The sequence below is a fragment of the Microcebus murinus genome, chromosome 12 (genome assembly GCF_040939455.1).
Source record: "Microcebus murinus isolate Inina chromosome 12, M.murinus_Inina_mat1.0, whole genome shotgun sequence".
NCBI lineage: Eukaryota > Metazoa > Chordata > Mammalia > Primates > Cheirogaleidae > Microcebus > Microcebus murinus.
In genome coordinates this window covers 16,044,374-16,064,003 of record NC_134115.1, presented here as the reverse complement: position 1 = coordinate 16,064,003, position 19,630 = coordinate 16,044,374, and the positions used below count along the sequence as shown (strand labels likewise).

The 19,630-nt window shown below is 36.6% G+C and overlaps 1 protein-coding gene across 2 annotated transcripts in view; it reads right to left on the bottom strand.

Moving 5' to 3' along the window:
* UBQLN1 (ubiquilin 1) overlaps positions 1 to 19,630 on the bottom strand; it is a 45,724-nt gene that overhangs the window by 14,044 nt on the left and 12,050 nt on the right. For both annotated transcript variants that reach the window (XM_012779826.3, XM_012779827.3), the window contains exons 2-6: positions 14,104 to 14,255; positions 11,653 to 11,768; positions 7,491 to 7,753; positions 6,236 to 6,394; positions 5,782 to 6,016 (exon numbers count right to left, since the gene is read on the bottom strand). In XM_012779826.3, the coding sequence (XP_012635280.1) occupies positions 5,782 to 6,016; positions 6,236 to 6,394; positions 7,491 to 7,753; positions 11,653 to 11,768; positions 14,104 to 14,255 (925 nt within the window). The remainder of the gene's footprint in view (positions 1 to 5,781; positions 6,017 to 6,235; positions 6,395 to 7,490; positions 7,754 to 11,652; positions 11,769 to 14,103; positions 14,256 to 19,630) is intronic.

Here is a 19,630-nt window from a genome sequence, read left to right as displayed (position 1 = left end):
TGGTGAATGAGCACTGGCTCCAACTTTAAGTCCCTGGCTGCATCAGCCTCTAACAATAGTCAGCCTGTCCTTTGAAGCTTTGAAGCCAGGCACTGGCTTCTCTCTTGCTATGAAAGTCTAGACGACATGCTCTTCCAACAGAAGGCTGTTTCAGTTACATTGAAAATCTATTGTTTTGTGTAGCCATCTTCAGCAATTATCTTAGCTAGATCTTCTAGATAACTTGCAACTTCTAAGCACTTGATGCTTCACTGTGCACTTTTGTTATGGAGATGGCTTCCTTCCTTAAACCTCACGAATCAACCTGTTGGCTTCAAACATTTCTTTTGCAGCTTCCTCACTTCTCCCAGCCTTCATAGAATTGAGAGTTAGGGCCTTGCTCTCTGTTCACAATTTGGCTGAAGGGAATTTTGTGGATAGTTTGATCTATCCAAATCATTAAAACCTTCCCCATATTAGCAATAAAGCTGTTTTGCTTTCTCATCATTTGTGTTTTCTGGAGTGCCACATTTAATTTTAAGAACTTCTCCTTTGTAGTCACAACTTGGCTAACTGTATAGCACAAGAGGCCTAGCTTTTGGCATATCCTGGCTTTCGACATGCCTTCCTCACTAAGCTTAATCAATTCTAGCTTTTATTTTAAGTGAGACACACAAGACTCTTTTACTTGACCACTTACAGGCCGTTGTAAAGTTCTTAACTGGCCTAATTTCAATAGTGTTGTGTCTCAGGGAATAAGGAGGCCTGAAGAGAGGGAGAAAGACAGGAGAAACAGGCAGTAGGTGGAAAAATCAGAACACATACAACATTTATCACCGTCTTACATAGATGTGTTCTGTAATGCCCCAAAACAATTATAATAGTAACATCAAAGATAACTGTTCATGGATTACCACAACAGATACAATAATGAAAAGGTCTGAAATATTGCAAAAATTACCAAAAAGGAGAATTGGACTATGAAAGTTGTGCTTTTTTTTTTTATTTCGGCATATTATGGGGGTACAGATTTTAAGGTTTCAATAAATGCCTATTTTCCCCCTCCCCCCACAAGTCTGAGTCTCCATCATGACCATCCCCCAGATGGTGCACATCTCACTCATTATATATGTATATACCCGCCCCCCTCCCACCTGCCCAATACCCTATTACTGTAGTACCTATGTGACCACTTAGGTGCTGTTCAGTTAATACCAATTTGCTGGTGAGTATATGTGGTGCTTGTTTTTCCATTCTTGGGAAACTTCACTTAATAGTATGGGTTCCAGCTCTAACCAGGAAAATATAAGATGTGCTATGTCACCATTGTTTCTTAGAGCTGAATAGTACTCCATGGTATACATATGCCACATTTTATTAATCCATTCTTGGATTGATGGGCACTTGGGCTGTTTCCACAGCCTTGCAATTAAGAATTGTGCTGCTAAAAACATTCTAGTGCAGGTGTCTTTCTTGTAGAGTGTCATTGGATCTTTTGGGTAGATGCCCAGCAATGGGATTGCTGGATCAAATGGTAGATTCACTTGTATCGCTTTAAGATATCTCCATATTGCTTTCCACAGAGGTTGAACTAGTTTGCAGTCCCACCAGCAGTGTAGGAGTGTTCCTCTCTCTCCACAACCACGCCAGCATTTATTGTTTGGAGATTTTTTGATAAAGGCCATTCTCACTGGGGTTAAGTGATATCTCATTGTGGTTTTGATTTGCATTTCCCTGATGATTAGAGATGGTGAGCATTTTTTCATATGTTTGTTGGCCATTCTTCTGTCTTCTTTAGAAAAGTTTCTGTTCAAGTCCTTTGCCCACTTTTTAATGGGGTTATTTGATTTTTTCTTCCCGATTTTCGTGAGTTCTAAGTATATTCTAGTTATCAGTCCCTTATCGGATGCATAGGATGCAAAAATTTTCTCCCATTCTGTAGGTTGTCTGTTTACTTTCATGACTATATCTTTGGCTGTGCAGAAGCTTTGTAGTTTGATCATGTCCCATTTATTTATTTTTGCTGCTGCTGTGATTGCCTTTGGGGACTTCTTCATAAACTCTTTGCCCAGGCCGATGTCTAGGAGAGTGTTTCCAACTTTTTCCTCTAGAGTTCTAATAGTTTCATACCTTAGGTTTAAGTCTGTTATCCAGCATGAGTTGGTTTTTGTGAGAGGTGAAAGGTGTGGGTCCTGTTTTAGCCTTCTACAGGTGGCTATCCAGTTTTCCCAGCACCATTTATTGAAAAGGGATTCTTTTCCCCAGCGTATATTTTTGTCTGCTTTGTCAAAGATTAGATGGCTATATGAAGATGGTTTTATATCAGGATTCTCACATCTGTTCCACTGGTCAATGTTCCTATTTTTGTGCCAATACCATATTGATTTAATTACTACAGCTTTGTAGTATAGTTTGATATCTGGCATATTAATGCCTCCCATTTTGTTTTTGTTGCCTAGAATTGCTCTTGATATTCAGGGTCTTCTTTGGTTCCATACGAAGCGTAAAATTATTTTTTCTATATCTGTGAAGAATGCTGATGGGATTTTAGAAAGTTGTGCTTTTTAAGCACGTTGAAGTACGAATTATTTCATTAAATGAGATGGGAAAACACTGTGTTTATTATGCAATGACACCAAAAGAATACAGCATGGATAGACACTGATAGACTAAGCACTCATCACAATATTTCCCACCCACAGGAAAGCAACGGTTAGAAAAATAACAAAATTTAAAATGAAGTATCTCATCACTGCCAAGTTTCTCCACAAAAATAAAAATAAGACTGCAACCAAAGGTAAGTTTCTAAGTGGCTTATTTGTTAGCCAATCAAGCAAAGCTGTGGACTAGCGGTGTAGCGGTGATTAATCAAGTTAATTAAATCTTGACTGCAGCAGCCAAATAAATGTGTCCAGGGAAAAAAACTTTAGTCTATTAGGCTTTCAGGGAGAACAATTTTTCTCACACAGTTGAGGACACTGGGCACAACACCAACATTCAATTAAAAACCAATGCAAATGATTTTGAGTGGTATTCCTCAGTTCTTGATGAGTCAACAGATTTTACTGTTACCACTCAGTTCTTATTTGAGAAGTCAATGCCAAGTTTGAAGTAAGTGAAAAATGAACCTCTATAAACAGTCTGAATAGAACAACTAAGGCAAGACTATCTTCAAAGAAGTTAAGAAATACTGAGTACAACCTGAAGTAGAATCTGCTAAAATGTGTTACATCAGGTGGTGGCAGAAACGTGGAGAATTAAAAGGATTCAGTTGGACAAATTTACAAAGCTTATAAAAATGTTATTCATCAGCAGGTACTCTAGAAAATACTTTAACCTATCATGTTACTGAACCAGGAATATGAACACCATTCTTCACTCTTATGAGCTTAACCGGTCAATTCTATCAATTTTTATTAAAAACAGTTTAATATCCTGACATGCCAACCATACGGTTGGTGGCTTAGCAGATGTGAAGTTTCACTGTATCATCTTATTAGGTCATGCCTAAGACTAAAACATTGTAAATAAGAACCACTACCCAACCAACATTATCATACACTGATTGATTTAGAAATTAGTTTTTGGCAGGAACTTGGTAATGTTTCTCAATAAATTCAACCCAAAATTACAAAACAAATAGCATTTATGTGTGAAACTCATATTGTGGTAAAGTCATTTAACAGTAACTGAAACTGTTTGAATCATAAGCAATGTCAAGCTGCTTTCTTTATACACTTCTTGTGCTGTTAAAAACAAGATCTGCATTCCCATGAATTTGCAGATTTATTTTTGAGCTACTACCAATATCTTTTTTCAAACCTCAATACAAGTGCAAAGAAAATTCACATTTCAAAATTCATTCAACTGTATAATTGAGGAGCTACAACCTAACTCTCAATTTTAAGTAATTAATCTGCAATGTAGTGGCATGCTAAAAGCAAATGAATGTAATAGAATTCTATAATGCCTTCCACATTGATGAATATGCTATTAAAAATTAAATACTTTTGGGATGAGTACATACTCTGAATAAATTTCATCATATATCATTATTAACAGATGAATATTTGCAATTTTGATAAACATAGAATACTATGAACCCAAATTGAGTAAAACAATATTCCCCTAAAGAAGTCCATTCTTCTCATCAATAGATATGAGGAAGATATTACACGCAATTATTACCCAGTTTTTAATTTCGTCAATAAAAAAATTTTGTGGTAATTTGTTTTCTCTCTTGACGTTACATTCTCAATTTTGCCTTTTGGCCAGCAAAGGCTAACGTAGTATCTGACCCTTCACATGAAAAATGTAGCAAATCCTGCTCTAAGACCTCCCCCCTCACTTTCTACAGTAAGTGCTCACAGGGTAAGAGTCAAGAATCTCATCTTTACATGTACATGTACATATATGCATGAACCTTCACAGACTTGAGTAAGAATCATAACAGTACGCAAACAGGCTGGCAAATTCATCAGCCAGCAGAGTAATTTCACTTTTGCTGTTTCTTACCTTCCCTTGACAGAAATATTAACATGAAATGTTAAAGTATTAAGTCATTAAACTAAAATCTAAGTAAAAAGTTGTGAAACTGACTTTGCTTATTATACAAAAGTCGTCACTGTAGACAACCATGCTATAGGAAAAAAATAATACTCTACCAGTCAGGAAATCTGATTAAATCTTTGCTCTGCCTGCTCTATATTCTTTAAAGTGGGAACAGTGCTTCTCTCTCAAAAGACTGTTAATCAATAAGGATCAAGTAGAATATATAATACAGTATTTTCTTGACGTAAAAATGGCATTTCAATTTTTATAAAACCTGTATTATGTCCAGAAACTTCATGATATTCAAACTGTACTCTATGAAAGAATATATACCACTGTGACTATCAATTACTATCCCCATTCTGATTCTTCCTTCTCTCAGCAAGGAATTTTTAAAATTCCTTATCCAGCATCTCATCTTTACAGTTCCTCTGACAAAATGCAAGCATCTTTAAAAATATATCAGGCTCTCTTACCATAGGTTAAGTGTTCCCATGACTCCATTTCTTCCTATTTATACACTAAGTATTAGGACTAAAAAATCATCACTCTGGCTAATGATCTTGGACCTAATTCATAGAAAAAACATCAGCATGTAATATATGAATGTTGAAAATAAGCCATCCATTTATTGAGTTTAGTCTGTAGAAAAGTGGACAAAAGTAAATTCTTAATCCATTCCCACATCAGAGCCAGCAGGAGCTTTACATAAGCACAGATCTTAAACCCCACCATGAAAGATTCTGCTCCATGAAGTCTAAAGGTGAGACCTGGGAATCTGATTTTTACAAACCTGGCAAGTGTTCTGATGCAGCTAGTTAAGCCCTGACCTCAAGGCTGGTGTTTAAGAATCCACTGATCTAAAATACAAAAGGAGACTAAGGCTAAGAAACATGTACTCTAGTAATAACTACACAGGTAACTACATGTTCCCTCTGCATTTCAGTTTCCCTACTGGAGAAATAAGACCACCACCTACTTCACCCACTTCACCATTTTAGGATGTAAAAACATAAAACTGTTCTGGAAATCTTCAGTACCCCTTTCCACTATAATGTACTCAGGGAGTAACACTAACCATCACATAATTAAAGCTTCCTTTTAAAAAAAAACAAAAACATTTGCAACATGAAAAGATAGTTCATAAAAGGTACTTACCATACACAGAACACAAAAGCACAAATAATAATAGTATAAGCAATCCTTTCATTATTCATACAAGGAAAAAAGCATGAGTTGTTATAAGCATACCTCCTACTCCAGACACCAAATTTGGTGCAGTAGAACTCTGCCCAGCAGTGCCACTGGCTGCACTACCAGCAGTGCCACCCACAGTGCTGGTGGTACCACTGGAAGCTGGTGAACTTTGGGAAGCTGGTGGAGCCCACGGATTGGGTAATGGATCTCTATTTTCTGTACGGGAAGGTTGACTACCTTCTCCTGAGGATGTATTGCTCACTAAGGAAGCAAATGGATTACCACCAAACTGTAATAAAAGACAAAACCATAAAGAATAAGCTTTTGCTCTAAATGATATAGAACTTTAAAAAAAAAAAAATCACATTCACCATATAAAGGCACCCCTCAATAACACACATATTTGGGTTAAAATGGAAACTATTTAGTCAAAGCAGAAGTCTCAAAATAAAAATAAAATAAAATGGAAACTAACTCCCTGGCCTGAACCTTGGAGTCAGTGGATCACCTGTTCTTGTGCAGCACTCAGCATCGGTTCCTGAATATCCGTGTACATGCGCCTTAAAGCATTATATCCCCCTGGGATGCTTTCTAAGTTGCTCAAGGCTCGGTCCTGGTTTCTCATCATTTCTTGCATCATTGCTGGATTCCTGGCAAGTTCCAAGGTCTAAGAAAAAGATTTCCGTTAAAAAAAAAAAGGCAGTGCAATACACATGAATTACTTTAGCTATTACCTAATGTTAAATAAAGTTTATGAGAAGCCACTGTTCTGGACCAGCCTCTTGCACTAGGCCCCAGCAGACCAGACCAAACCAAACCAGAATAAAGTCACTTGTGCTAAGTGCTATGCAATCAAAATGAACTTTGAAACAGGACAGTTTTTCAAAAAAAACGGGAGACTCCAGTCAACCTGAACATTATAACAAGAAAGTTCCCTCTTGTTTAACCCTATTAGGGAAGTAATTTTGAAAGAACTAATCTGCTTTTTGTTCCTGTTTGTGCTTTCTTCAGCCCTTTTCTGCCTATAAAGCCAACCTCCCCACTGCTCACTTCCTGGGAACACTCATTCTACTTTATAAAACGAAGTGCTGTTTGACTCTAGAATCTCAAATAAAAAACAATTGTAGCCAGTTGCAGTGGCTCATAGTTGTAAATCTTAGCACTTTGGGAGGCGGAGGCAGGAGGATAGCTTGAGGCCAGGATTTGAGACCAGCCTGACCATCTCTATAAAAAATAGAAAAGTAAGTGCCTACAGGTAAGCTGAGGCAGGAGGATCACTGGAGGGTAGGAGTTAGAGGTTGCAGTGAGCTGTGATGATGTCACTGCACTCTTGTCTGGGCCTGGGTAATAGAGTAAGACCCTGTCTCAAAAAATAAATAGATATAAAACCAACTAGAGCTTTAAACTAGAGTTGTTGTAATTTTGTCTTCAATATTTAAAAGTCAAGAAATTATTAAGTAATTCCTGGTAGATTTCATCTTAAAAAGCAAGCTAACACTCAAATAACATCATGAAGGAAACACTTTGTTGTGAGTGAACTACCCACAAAATACTGAACTATAAACCTTTAAACTATTTATAATGATCTTTCAAATGTTAGCAGAAAATTCAGAGTTCAAATAGTCCACATTAATGGTTTGTTGAGTTTTCCTAAACAAAGATTAGGACTTCTCTCTTTAGCTTGACCATATGTATAGGGCAATCTCTTTAACCACAAAAAATTAAATAAGAAGTATTATGAACTGGAAGAACTTTCCACATACTTGTCTCATTATATCTGGATTATTCAGCATATGACTAATTTCTGGATTTCTCTGTATCAACTGCTGCATTTGTGGATTGGCCATAATTAACTGTCTCATCAGGTCAGGATTTGAGAGCATGCTCTGAACAAAGGGATTTTCCATGATCTGGACCATCATTTCTGGGTTGGACAGAAGTTGTCGCTGCATCTGGCTCTGTAGTTCAGAAAAGTTGGTAGTATTCAAACCTAGGCTACTCAGACCTGCAAGTCCTCCAAGGCCACCTACGAGAGTAAAGGGGAGAAAAATACATAAATAAAAGTCAGAAATTTTATCATTTACAAGACTATGCTAAAGTAGGAAAACACAAAAGTATTAACTGATCCAATAGTCTATTACAAGAAACCATTTTAAAATAAAAATAACATACCCATTACCAATCAGCCAAAATTTACACTTTGATATTTAAATTTAAATAATAAAATCAACAAAATATATTTTTGTATGTGTAACATAATACAAAAATATATTTGGTCTTTCTCCTTGATTCCTGACAGTTTCTAAAACCCTTAGAATTTCCTGAGTGACAAGAAAGAAATATCTTTTGTTATTAATAACAGGCCCCATCGGATCATTATGTTTATGAAGTGACTCTATCCAGAAAAACAACGTAATTAAAGGGTTGGAACTTTCAGCCCCAGCCACCAACCACCAGGAAGGTGAGAGGAGGAAGGTGGAGACAGAGCTCTGTACAAACTCATGAATAATACAATTCAAAGCTTCTAAGATGGAAAGCACATTTGGGTGTTACGAGGGTGATGCACTGAGAGGACCTAGAAACTTTGTGTTCAACCTCCATTCTCCACATACTGTGCCCCAACTCTCTTTGTAGCATTTGTTTCTGAGTTTTACCCTTTATGATAAACAGGTAAACATAAATAATGTGTTTTTGAGTTCTGTGAGTTATTCTGGCAAACTACTGAGCCTGGAGGAGGTCACGGGAACACCCCTGATGGTGCCCCCAAACTCCCAACTAGTATCTGAAGTAGAGGCAGTCTTGCAGGACTGAGTCCTTTAATTTGGTGGATTGAATGCTAACTCCAGGTAGGTAATGTCAGAACTGAATTGAATGTTGGACACCCCAACTGGTGTTGGAGAATTGGTTAGTGTCAGACAAAACACCCCAGAATATGCCAGCTAAAGGAAGAAATAAAAAACACAACAGACTATATTTCTAATAATCTCTTTCCACAAGATTAGTTTAAGTTTAGTGAGTATTAAATAGAATTCACCTATAAATTCTGGGTAGAAAAGAGCTACTGCCAATCAAGGAGAGAAAACCAGAGACTACTATGGAAATGAATGCCTCTTTGGAGAAATGAAATCATGGACAAATCAAATAGCTCCAAGAGAATAATTAACTGCTTATCAGAAAATGTTTGCTTTGTAAATTACATTACCAAATGCATTGATTCCTCACTGAACAATTACTATGTATATTAAGGAATGTATCACATATTAGAAATTAAGGTGACAAGAAAGACTCAGTTACTACCCTCAGAACTCAATATAGTTGGGAAAAATGACAAGAAAAAAAATGTCTGCAAGGATATGAATCAGTACTTCAACAAAGACACTCACAGGACATTATGGTAATAGAGTACCCAAGTGGAATGACTGCCTTCCAAAGAAGGGAAGATATTTAATGAATTTGGACAATAAATAAGTTGGCAAAAAGTGAGGAGGGTTGGGAGATTTAATAACAGGTATAATGATACTACAAACAAAAAGCACAGAGATAAATGTATTGATGAATTCTGAAAAACAAAAAAACTTCAATATGACTGTATGGCAGATAACAGTGCTAACCAAACATTTCATGTGCAGCTTTATATTTCTTTTATACTTGGACAGGCCCACATGACAAGTTATGGCCAAAGGACTGCAAGAAATGATGTGTGTTACTTCTGGCCAAAGTATAGGAGGTTCAGCTTGAGACCCTTCAGCTATTTCTTCTGCCATATTTCAAGTGGTATAGCTATAAGATGGCACAATTTCATTAGCATGAGTCTCTGTGGGACTATATGGATAAAGGCCACATGTACCAGTGAAAAACCTGTAGCATGCTGGAAAGCTCTGTAGCAAGATAATAAGTTTTGTTGTATTAAGCCACTGAATTTGCAGTGCCTTAATCATCACAGGATAGCTTATCATGACTAATATAATTGACTGATAAGAAATGAGGATGGAGAGGTAGATAAGGACTAAATCTTGAAAATCTTTTTAAAGACATAAAGGATTTTAAGCAGAATAGTCACATAAGATGTTCTTATTCTAATAGCAACATGGGAAACAACCAGAATGAACATTACAGATGAAAAAAGTTGAGGGCCTGCATCAAAAGTGTAGCAATGGACAATAAGTGCATGGGGTGGGATAGAGAAGAGGTTATGAACTCAGAGACTCGATGTGGAAAAGGTAGCAATTTGAAGAGCAAGATGATAAGTTTCTGCATTTGTTTTCTGGTTTTGTTTACAAAGGAGACACAGGCTAAATTACTTAGAGAACTATGTAATATCAAAGAGAGCCGAATACAAGGAATGGAGTTCAGGAGTGATGTGAGTTGAGGTACAGATTTGAGAGTCACCAGGATGTAATAATAGGATAACGTCACTCAGGAAGAATAAACAGAGCAAAAGACAAAAAAGGCAAGGCAGAACTCTGAGGAACGATGCCAATATAAGCAGGAAAAAAAGAAACCCACAAATGAGAGAAAAAAACTGATCAGAAAACTAACCAGTATCATAGAAGTTAGAGGAAGAAAATTTCAAGGAGAAATTTGTAAGCATTAGAGACTAATTTAAAATCTAAAAAGTGTCCACTAAATTTGGCAGTATAATCTAGGAAATTTTCAGTGAAGTAACAGGGGCAAAAAATAGAATGCAGTGAACTTGGTGAAAGGAAAACACAGACAGAAAACAGAAAATGCATTTCCAGGGATAGCAAAAAAAAGGTGGTAGTGAGATTCTGTGGCTTTTATAAATGCAGCAGACCTTAATGAGACCAGCCAGCAAAAAGGAAGGCTGAATATAGAGAGTAAAGGAAATAACTGATGGAGAAAAGCCACTGAGATAGAAGGAGGGTTGGGAATAAGACTAGAAATGAAGGGATTGGGAGCTGTTTGGCCTCAGACAAATTAGCCAAAAGCCTCTCTAGGCTTCAATATCTTTGGCTTTAAAATGAAGGAACAGGGGAGAGATTTACCTCAACATTACCTTTCATGGGTCTGAACACTAAATAATTCCATCCGAATCTCTCCAGATTGTTGATGTTAATAATTTTGACAACTAATACTCACGTGCCCCAACCAAAAGATCTAGCATAAGATCTTTTTTGAAAATAAGAGCAGCAGACATAATAAATTAAAGCAAATGTGAATTTATGCCAATCCACACCATGCCTCAAATGCTTCCAACATATATCTGGCAAAGTACAACAGAATTACTGAAACACTCTTAAAGAACGGATAAAAACATGATCCCTGATATGTGAAAACTGTGCATATAAAAAATAATGCCATTTCAAGGTACTATACCAGTCATACAACTTAAGAATCAAAAGAGGCATTAAGCCATTTATCTATCTAGTTCAACTTCTATTAGCTTCAAAATACTTTTTTCCTCAACAAAATCTTGCACAGAACCTTAGTATATAAAAAAAACAGTTTGGGCTGGTACAGGAGATGCTTCACCACTGGGCTAGTTTCCAGGCTGCAGTCCTTCCATGTGTGTTCAGGACAGTTAGGAAATAAATGATCCATTCATTTTTGAATGAGAAAATTATTATTCAGGAGGCTATCTTATGATGAACAATTAGCTAATCTTCCTCAGATTCAATTATGTGGTAATCACATTAGGTATACATATATCTTTCATTATTAAAAAGAAATGTATTAATTACGGACCACTTATTAAATGTAAATATAAGCTAACCCAGAACACCTGTATCCCCAACTACTTCCTTAATACCTACAATTACAGACGTAAACTACAAAAGTTTTTAAAAAAATTTTTGTTGTTAAAGTAATATAACATTTTAATTCTGTCATTTTATCTAAAGCTACCCAGAAAGGGAGTTGTTTCTTTTTTTTTTCATCCCTATAAAAATAACTAAAAACACTTACCTAAACCAAAAGGGTTGCTAGTAGCAGAACCAGATGTGGAGTTGCTATTAGGAGCTGATGATGTGGTAACATTGCTTCCAGTGGTATTTGTTTGCTGAGCTGAATGATCCTGAGACCTACACAAAATAATTAAATAACAGTGTAAGCAGTGGGGCTAATTATTTTTAAAGGAACCTCTGAAATAATTCTGATACCCAGAAATAAAGGGTAAACTCTCAGACCAACTCAAATTATCATGAAGTAAATACTCTGAAATAACTAAGCATTAACAAAAATATAAATATACATAGTAAAACCTTACAAAACTAAAATACATATGCAACTGCCCTTCCTCTTTGAGTATAATATACCTATGTCATTACATTCAATCATATTGATTATTTAAGAAAAAGAGATAAGACACAATGTCCAGTTACACCCACAAAGGTGGACTACATAACCCACTTTTTACCTATCCCCTCTAGTTCTTAAGGTTTAGTGGCCAACAGGGGCTAGTTTTACTCAGACCCTTGAAATTCTTAAAAATAAAAAAATAAAAAGTAAGAGATCTCACCAAGAGAAGGCTGAGAAATCAACACAAATAACTGAGTATTACTTATTATCTTTAAGAAAATAGTTTAATCAGACAACCTTTCCACCTGATACCAGTTATGAGTTCTGAATCTGTTTCTACCACTGATTCTAAGACACACATTTTTTCATTTTAACGTCTTTGAAATCAGGATCTGCCTTACAATTGCTGACAGCCAGGCATCAACTGTAATGTGTCCACACACGTGCTCTGTAGGACTTCAAATGAATGACTAAGTACAGTGCTATGCCATACAAGTTGAGTTTAATTACCACAAAGTATCTTCAGAAAAATGAGACCATTAACTGGCACTGAAAGAAGTTATGATGTGTACAGAACAACACAGAAACAGGAGGAATAAATTTTATAGCAGCAAATATTTGGTTTTGGATAGAACACCAGCGTAAAAACTTACAGAACGAGTGTCAATGACTTGGAAGAAAATATTGTAGTGCTCTTTTAAGAAATGCAATACCACCAACACTCTTGACAGAATAGTTTGATAATGTATGGAAAAATATGAACACTGACAACTAAGTCAAAAGGGAATTCAAAAAAAAAATCAGACAATGCAAAGTAGTTTTAGGAAGGTTTTAACCAATTTATTTCATTTATATTTTCTTTGTATGCAAGACTGGTATCATAAAATTCCATATCCAAATAAATCTAAAGGAACTCTTTTACTAAGTAAAAAATAAGAATTTTAAGTGACAAGAAAAAAAACAGTTCAATTTAGCAGTATTCCTTCTTAGTAATACACAAAATAAGTGTTTCTCTTAAAAATTGATGGTGCCTTAGACTTAATGAGATTGATTTTTGGTTTGCTAAGGTGGTAAATAATCCATGATCCTTGTGTAGAATCTCCCTGAAATAAAAATAGCTAAAAACATATTCATCTGCTTATTCTAATTCAAATAATTGACATAATGACTAAATACTTTTGAATCTTCTAAAGTATTAAATGCTCATATGACAAACATATAAGCATAACATGAAATCACCTTTAAAAAAAATTATGTCATAAACAGCAACAAAGAAATTTTAATCCATTTAAATTTTAATGACAGGGCAAGGAAAGCCATTTAAAGCCAACACTAGTTACCATTTTTTTTTTGTTTTTTTTTTTTTTTTTGAGACAGAGTCTCTCTTTGTTGCCCAGGCTAGAGTGAGTGCCATGGCATCAGCCTAGCTCACAGCAACCTCAAACTCCTGGGCTCAAGCAATCCTTCTGCCTCAGCCTCCCGAGTAGCTGGGACTACAGGCATGTGCCACCATGCCCGGCTAATTTTTTTTCTGTATATATTAGTTGGTCAATTAATTTCTTTCTATTTATAGTAGAGACAGGGTCTCGCTCTTGCTCAGGTTGGTTTCGAACTCCTGAACTCAAACGATCTGCCCGGCTCGGCCTCCCAGAGAGCTAGGATTACAGGCGTGAGCCACCGCGCCCGGCCTAAAGCCAACACTAGTTACCTTTAAAAGACAAATATAGGCCGGGCGCTGTGGCTCACGCCTGTAATCCTAGCTCTTGGGAGGCCGAGGCGGGCGGATTGCTCAAGGTCAGGAGTTCGAAACCAGCCTGAGCAAGAGCGAGACCCCGTCTCTACTATAAATAGAAAGAAATTAATTGGCCAACTGATATATATATATAAAAAAATTAGCCGGGCATAGTGGCGCATGCCTGTAGTCCCAGCTACTCGGGAGGCTGAGGCAGAAGGATCACTGGAGCCCAGGAGTTTGAGGTTGCTGTGAGCTAGGCTGACGCCACGGCACTCACTCTAGCCTGGACAACAAAGCGAGACTCTGTCTCAAAAAAAAAAAAAAAAAAAAGACAAATATAAACATTTATTCATGGTTTAAAGCTCTGTCTTCTAATACCATACCTGTTTTGTGTTTTGATGACAAGGTGAACGGTAAGTCCATCGTGAATTCCATGCTGACTCAAAGTATCTTGATCTTTTAAAATTTTCCCAGCAAATATCAACACAAGTTGGTCAGTATGTGATTTGAAACGTTTAGAGATTTCTTCCTTGAACTAAATAAGAAAATAATAAAATATGTATTATAGGTGTTTGCATAGCACCATACAGTTTCAGTTTCCAGAAATACCTCAAAGAGGCCCCTACTACAGATACTACAAGTCAAACAATATAAAGATACATCTTTTATGGCAACTCTTATATTATCCTGGATAGAGCTAGAACCCATTCTACTAAGTGAAGTATCTCAAAAATGGAAAAACAAGCACATGTACTCACCATCAAATTGGTATCAAATGATCAACACTTAAGTTCACAGATAGTAATAACATTCATCGGGTATCAGGCAGATGGGAGGGGAGAGAAGAGGATGGGTATATACACACTTAATGGGTATGGTGCGCACTGTCTGGGGGACGGACACACTTGAAGCTCTGACTCAGGTGAGGTAAAGGCAATATATAACCTAAACATTTGTACCCACGTAATATGCTGAAATTAAAAAAAGTGAAAAGATGCATCTTTTTTTGTGTATCTTGATCTTGGAAATGATTACCACTTCATCTCTAACACAAACGTCTTATTGTAAGGTGCACACATATCCTATTTCAATCCTCTGCTAAGGCTTAACAATTCATCGGCTTGCAATATCTTATTCTTTTTATATCAATGAGACCAAATTTAGTTCAAGCCAGAATCAGTTCTTACCGAGTTTACAAAAATCTATTCCTTAGACTTCTATTATATCTTCTTCTACCTATCTATTCTTCTATATCTTCTATTGACTTCCTGCTTTCTTTCTAGTTGAACATAGTTTATATAGCCAGCTTCATATTCTCAGCCTACAGGCTGAATATCCCTAATCCAAATATCTAAAATCCAAAACTTTGGACACTCAAAAGAAATACTCATTGGAGCACTTCAGATTTCAGATTACAAATGTTTTCCCTTTTAGCAGCTAACAGAAATAATAACGTTAATGAACAGCAAACAGTTTTTTGAGGAATAATTAAGAATGTATATAAAATACAAACATCATACACAGGTGGTAGTCAATAAATGGTAACTACTACTGTGATAGCTCTCTGAATCCTCAAAAATCTTGTGAGGAAGATGATTTGTAATCCTATTTCACAGAAAAAGAAGTTAAAGATGTTCTCCTTCTCTCCATAATGGCATAACTAATAAACTGCTGGGTTAGAATTCAAACCTACATCTGAGTTCACAGACAAAGCCATTCAGATTACCTATACTCTATTTCATATATAAAATGAAAGGGTTCATCTAGATTGGTGTTTCTTAACCTTTAACTCAGAAATCCTTTTCAGAATCTTTGATATCCCTTATGTTATTCTGAAATAAGTGAATTATCATTTAACACACAATATAACATTTTATATTTTAGGATTTGAACACATATATCTACTCTTAACCTTCTTTTAAGTCCCCAGTAATACAATAGGATTTTTAAAAAGCTTTATTGAGACATAATTCACATACTATATAAACTGTCAATTTAAAGTATACAAGTCAATGGTTTAGTATATTCACAGATATGTACAACCATAACCAGTCAATTTCCGGATATTTTCATTACCTGAAAAAGAAATCTGTACCCTATAACTATCACCTTCTTATGCCTCCATCACTTCCAGCCACATGAAACCAATAATTTACTTCTGTCTCTGATGTTACTCATTTGGGGAGCTCTAGGGCAGGTCCAGTAGATTTGCCTATTGGATATAAAAGCAATTACATATGCTCTTTGTGACTTGGCATGTTTTCAAGGTTCATCCATGCTGTAGCATGGGTCAATACATCATTACTTTCTATGGCCAAATAGCATTTCATTGTATGGATATAGCACATTTTGCTTATCCACCCATCAGTTGATGGACATTTGGATTGTTTCCATCTTTTGGCAATTATAAACAATACTGCTATAAACATATACATACAAGTTTTTGTGTGGATATATGTTTCATTTCTCTTGAGTATATATAATACCTGGAAGTAAATTACCAGGTCATATAACTGTATGTTTAACCATTTGAAGAACCACCAGAGTCTTATCCTAAGTGGTTGTACCATTTTATATTCCTACCAGCTGTGTATGAGGGTTCCAATTTCTCCATATCACCAACACTTGTTATCTGACTTCTATTACAGCCATCCTAGTAGGTGTCAAGTGGTTTTGATTTTCATATCCCTGATAGCTAATGATGAGCAACTTTTCATGTGATTACTGACCATTTGTATACTTTCTTTGGGGAAATGTTTATTCAGATCCTTTGCCTATTTTTCAATTGGGTTGTCTTTTTATTATTGAGTTGTAAAAATCCTTTTTATATTCTAGATATAAGTCTCTTGTCAGATATAAGTTGCAAAACGAATTTTTTTCCTGAGTTTCTGAGGCAGAAACTCAAGACTAAAGAACACATGTAAAGTTGTCAAGTAAAACAAAATTTTGAAGCTTGAAATCAGATGGACATATGATCAATGAGTTTAGCAAACCCAAGAGAAATGAGTCCTAAGCTATTCAATTTACTCTGCATAATTTCCAGAAGACTCAATACTGGAACCACCGGAGGCTGAGGATGGGAAGTCTTGAAGAAGGTGAGGGGTGCTTAAGGAATAAAATAAGCAGGACTGTCTGAAAGTCTAAAGCAAACATCCTTACACTGCACAGTAAGCAGGCAACTGCCCCTCCCTAGACCCAACAAAAGACTGGAGGAATTTTTTTCCCTCTCTGGAAAGAGAAACCAAGGATGTCTGGACTAAAGGACATACCAAGTACATTGAAAGCAGGAGTACAATACTAAAAACAGAAGATTAAGTGAACACAGACATACTAGATATTGAGTACCCAGCTCTCCCCCATCCTAATACCTTTCCCCTAGCAAACAGAATTCTGGCTGTTGCATCCACACCATCCAAGCAGGAAGATTATATTAATAATACTTTGTGTCCCCAAGGAGAATCTAACTAGCCTAAAAGAAAAGAACTTGAAGATATGGAGGTAAGAGTTTTTCGCAGTTAGTCACCCTACAAACCACCCTGGAGCAGTGGTTCTCAACAGGGGCAAAAGAAGGCATCTGGCAATGTCTAGAGACATTTCTGGTTGTCACAACAGGGGTGGGTGCCACTGGCATGTGGTGGGTAGAGACCAGGGATGGATGCTGCTAAATACCCTACAATGCAAAGGACTGTTACAAAAACAAAGAATTTCCTAAGTCAAAATGTCAGTATTGCCAAGGTTGAGGAGGCGGCAAAATCCAGTGTCAAAAGTGAGAATATCTGAAGCTGTGATCTCAAGTAAAGAATAAAAAATAAAAAAAATAAAAAAAAAAAAAAAAGTGAGAATACCAGTTACCTTCGGGAGGTTTGTAAAGGATGACAAGGTGACTTCTTGGGAGATGGTAATGTTCTATATTCTTGACCTTTATGCTAATACATGGAGCTGCACATTTATGATGCATGTATTTTTCTGTGCTGTACTTTAATAAAAATAGTTTTAAAAGTTGACTAAGAATGCCCTTAAGAAACAGCAGCAAGGCCGGGCGCTGTGGCTCACGCCTGTAATCCTAGCTCTTGGGAGGCCGAGGCGGGCGGATTGCTCAAGGTCAGGAGTTCAAAACCAGCCTGAGCAAGAGTGAGACCCCGTCTCTACTATAAATACAAAGAAATTAATTGGCCAACTGATATATATATAAAAAATTAGCCGGGCATGGTGGCGCATGCCTGTAGTCCCAGCTACCCGGGAGGCTGAGGCAGAAGGATCGCTCGAGCCCAGGAGTTTGAGGTTGCTGTGAGCTAGGCTGACGCCACGGCACTCACTCTAGCCTGGGCAACAAAGTGAGACTCTGTCTCAAAAAAAAAAAAAAAAAAGAAACAGCAGCAAGTCAAAACACAGGTAGACAACTTTCCTGAGCATTCCAATGTCAAGTGATTCACTTTGTAGAAAGCTAAAATATGCCTTGTCTCGGGCAGATCATCTGAAAGGAAATGGAATGAGGGAACCTAGTGCTAGGTAACCGACTACACTGGCTATAAGACATGGAAATAACAACAGAGATAATCACCCCAAAATAAGAGATGATCATCCACAAGCATCATATCAAAGACAATTGAGTCTGATATCCAAAACAGCTGCAACCTCAAAAGGTTATAGACAGCAATGAACAGTTCAGTCAAATTCTTGGTATTATTTAAGGACTGGCGTTCCTCCTAATGATGAACTGTAGAAGGATCAAAAATCCTGCACATACGTCAAATATCCTTAAACTTCTATTTTGTTCCCTAAAAAAGAAAGGGTAATTGAAAATAGTTTCAGTTTACACTGGCTTCAAACATCCTAGAAATTTTATCTCTAACATTTTGAACTTAACTTCCATGTCTGTTTTATCTACCACACTTTTATTGTACAATAACACAAATTAGAAGCTAAGTATTACTGACATGGAAAAACTTCATTAGCAATCTTAGAAAATCTCAAAGATACTTTAGACAGAAGCAGCCCACTGACACTATCCTTCTGCAGAAACAAAAAACTTACAACAACAAATTACATAAAATGTTTTCATCTATCTAGGGAATAACCAGAAACAGAAAGAAAGGATTTTTGTAATTTCCATTGGACTACACCTAGGCATACTTATTTTTGTCCGTAAGCCCACATGGCCACTATTAACTCAAAATAAAACACACGTGATAGAATGGGCCTCCAAGGATCCATATTTCCTACAAATGTATATCCTACTCTGGTCTTACACTGACAACCTATAATAATACCCAACAGGCCAGAAGAGTTGAAAACTGAGAATTACTAGACTCTTATTCAATAACCACAAGAATAAAAATTCTTATTTATCTTGAATATGCAATTTAATGATTTTCAAAAATCAACCCAGCATATACAAAACATTCAGCAGCTCCTTTCCCAACATCATCCAAAAGTCAGACGTTTCACATCAGTGTACTACTCCCCAGTTATCTGAAGTTTACCTGTGCGAACACCGAAACAATTTAACTTTTAGATAATACTGAGTTACTGATGTGACTATCAACTGCTGTTCTGCAGTATAGTGATAACTGTTCCAGATTCTCAAGCTGCCTTTTTTTTTTTTAAGAGACAGGGTCTGTCACCCCTCAGGCTGAAGTGCAAAGGTGCAACCATGGAGCTCACTGTAGCCTTGAACTCCTAGGCTCAAGAGAGTCAGTCTCCCACCTTAGCCTCCCCAAGTAGCCACCTTAGCCTCCCCAAGTAGCTAGGACTACAGGCATTCATCACCATGACCAGCTAATTTTTTTTAACCTTTTTTTTTAAAGGCAGGGTCTCAGTATGTTGCTCAGACTGGTCTCAAATTCTTGGCTTCAAACAATCTTCCTGCCTCATCCTCTCAAAGCCCTGGGATTACAGGCATGAGCCACT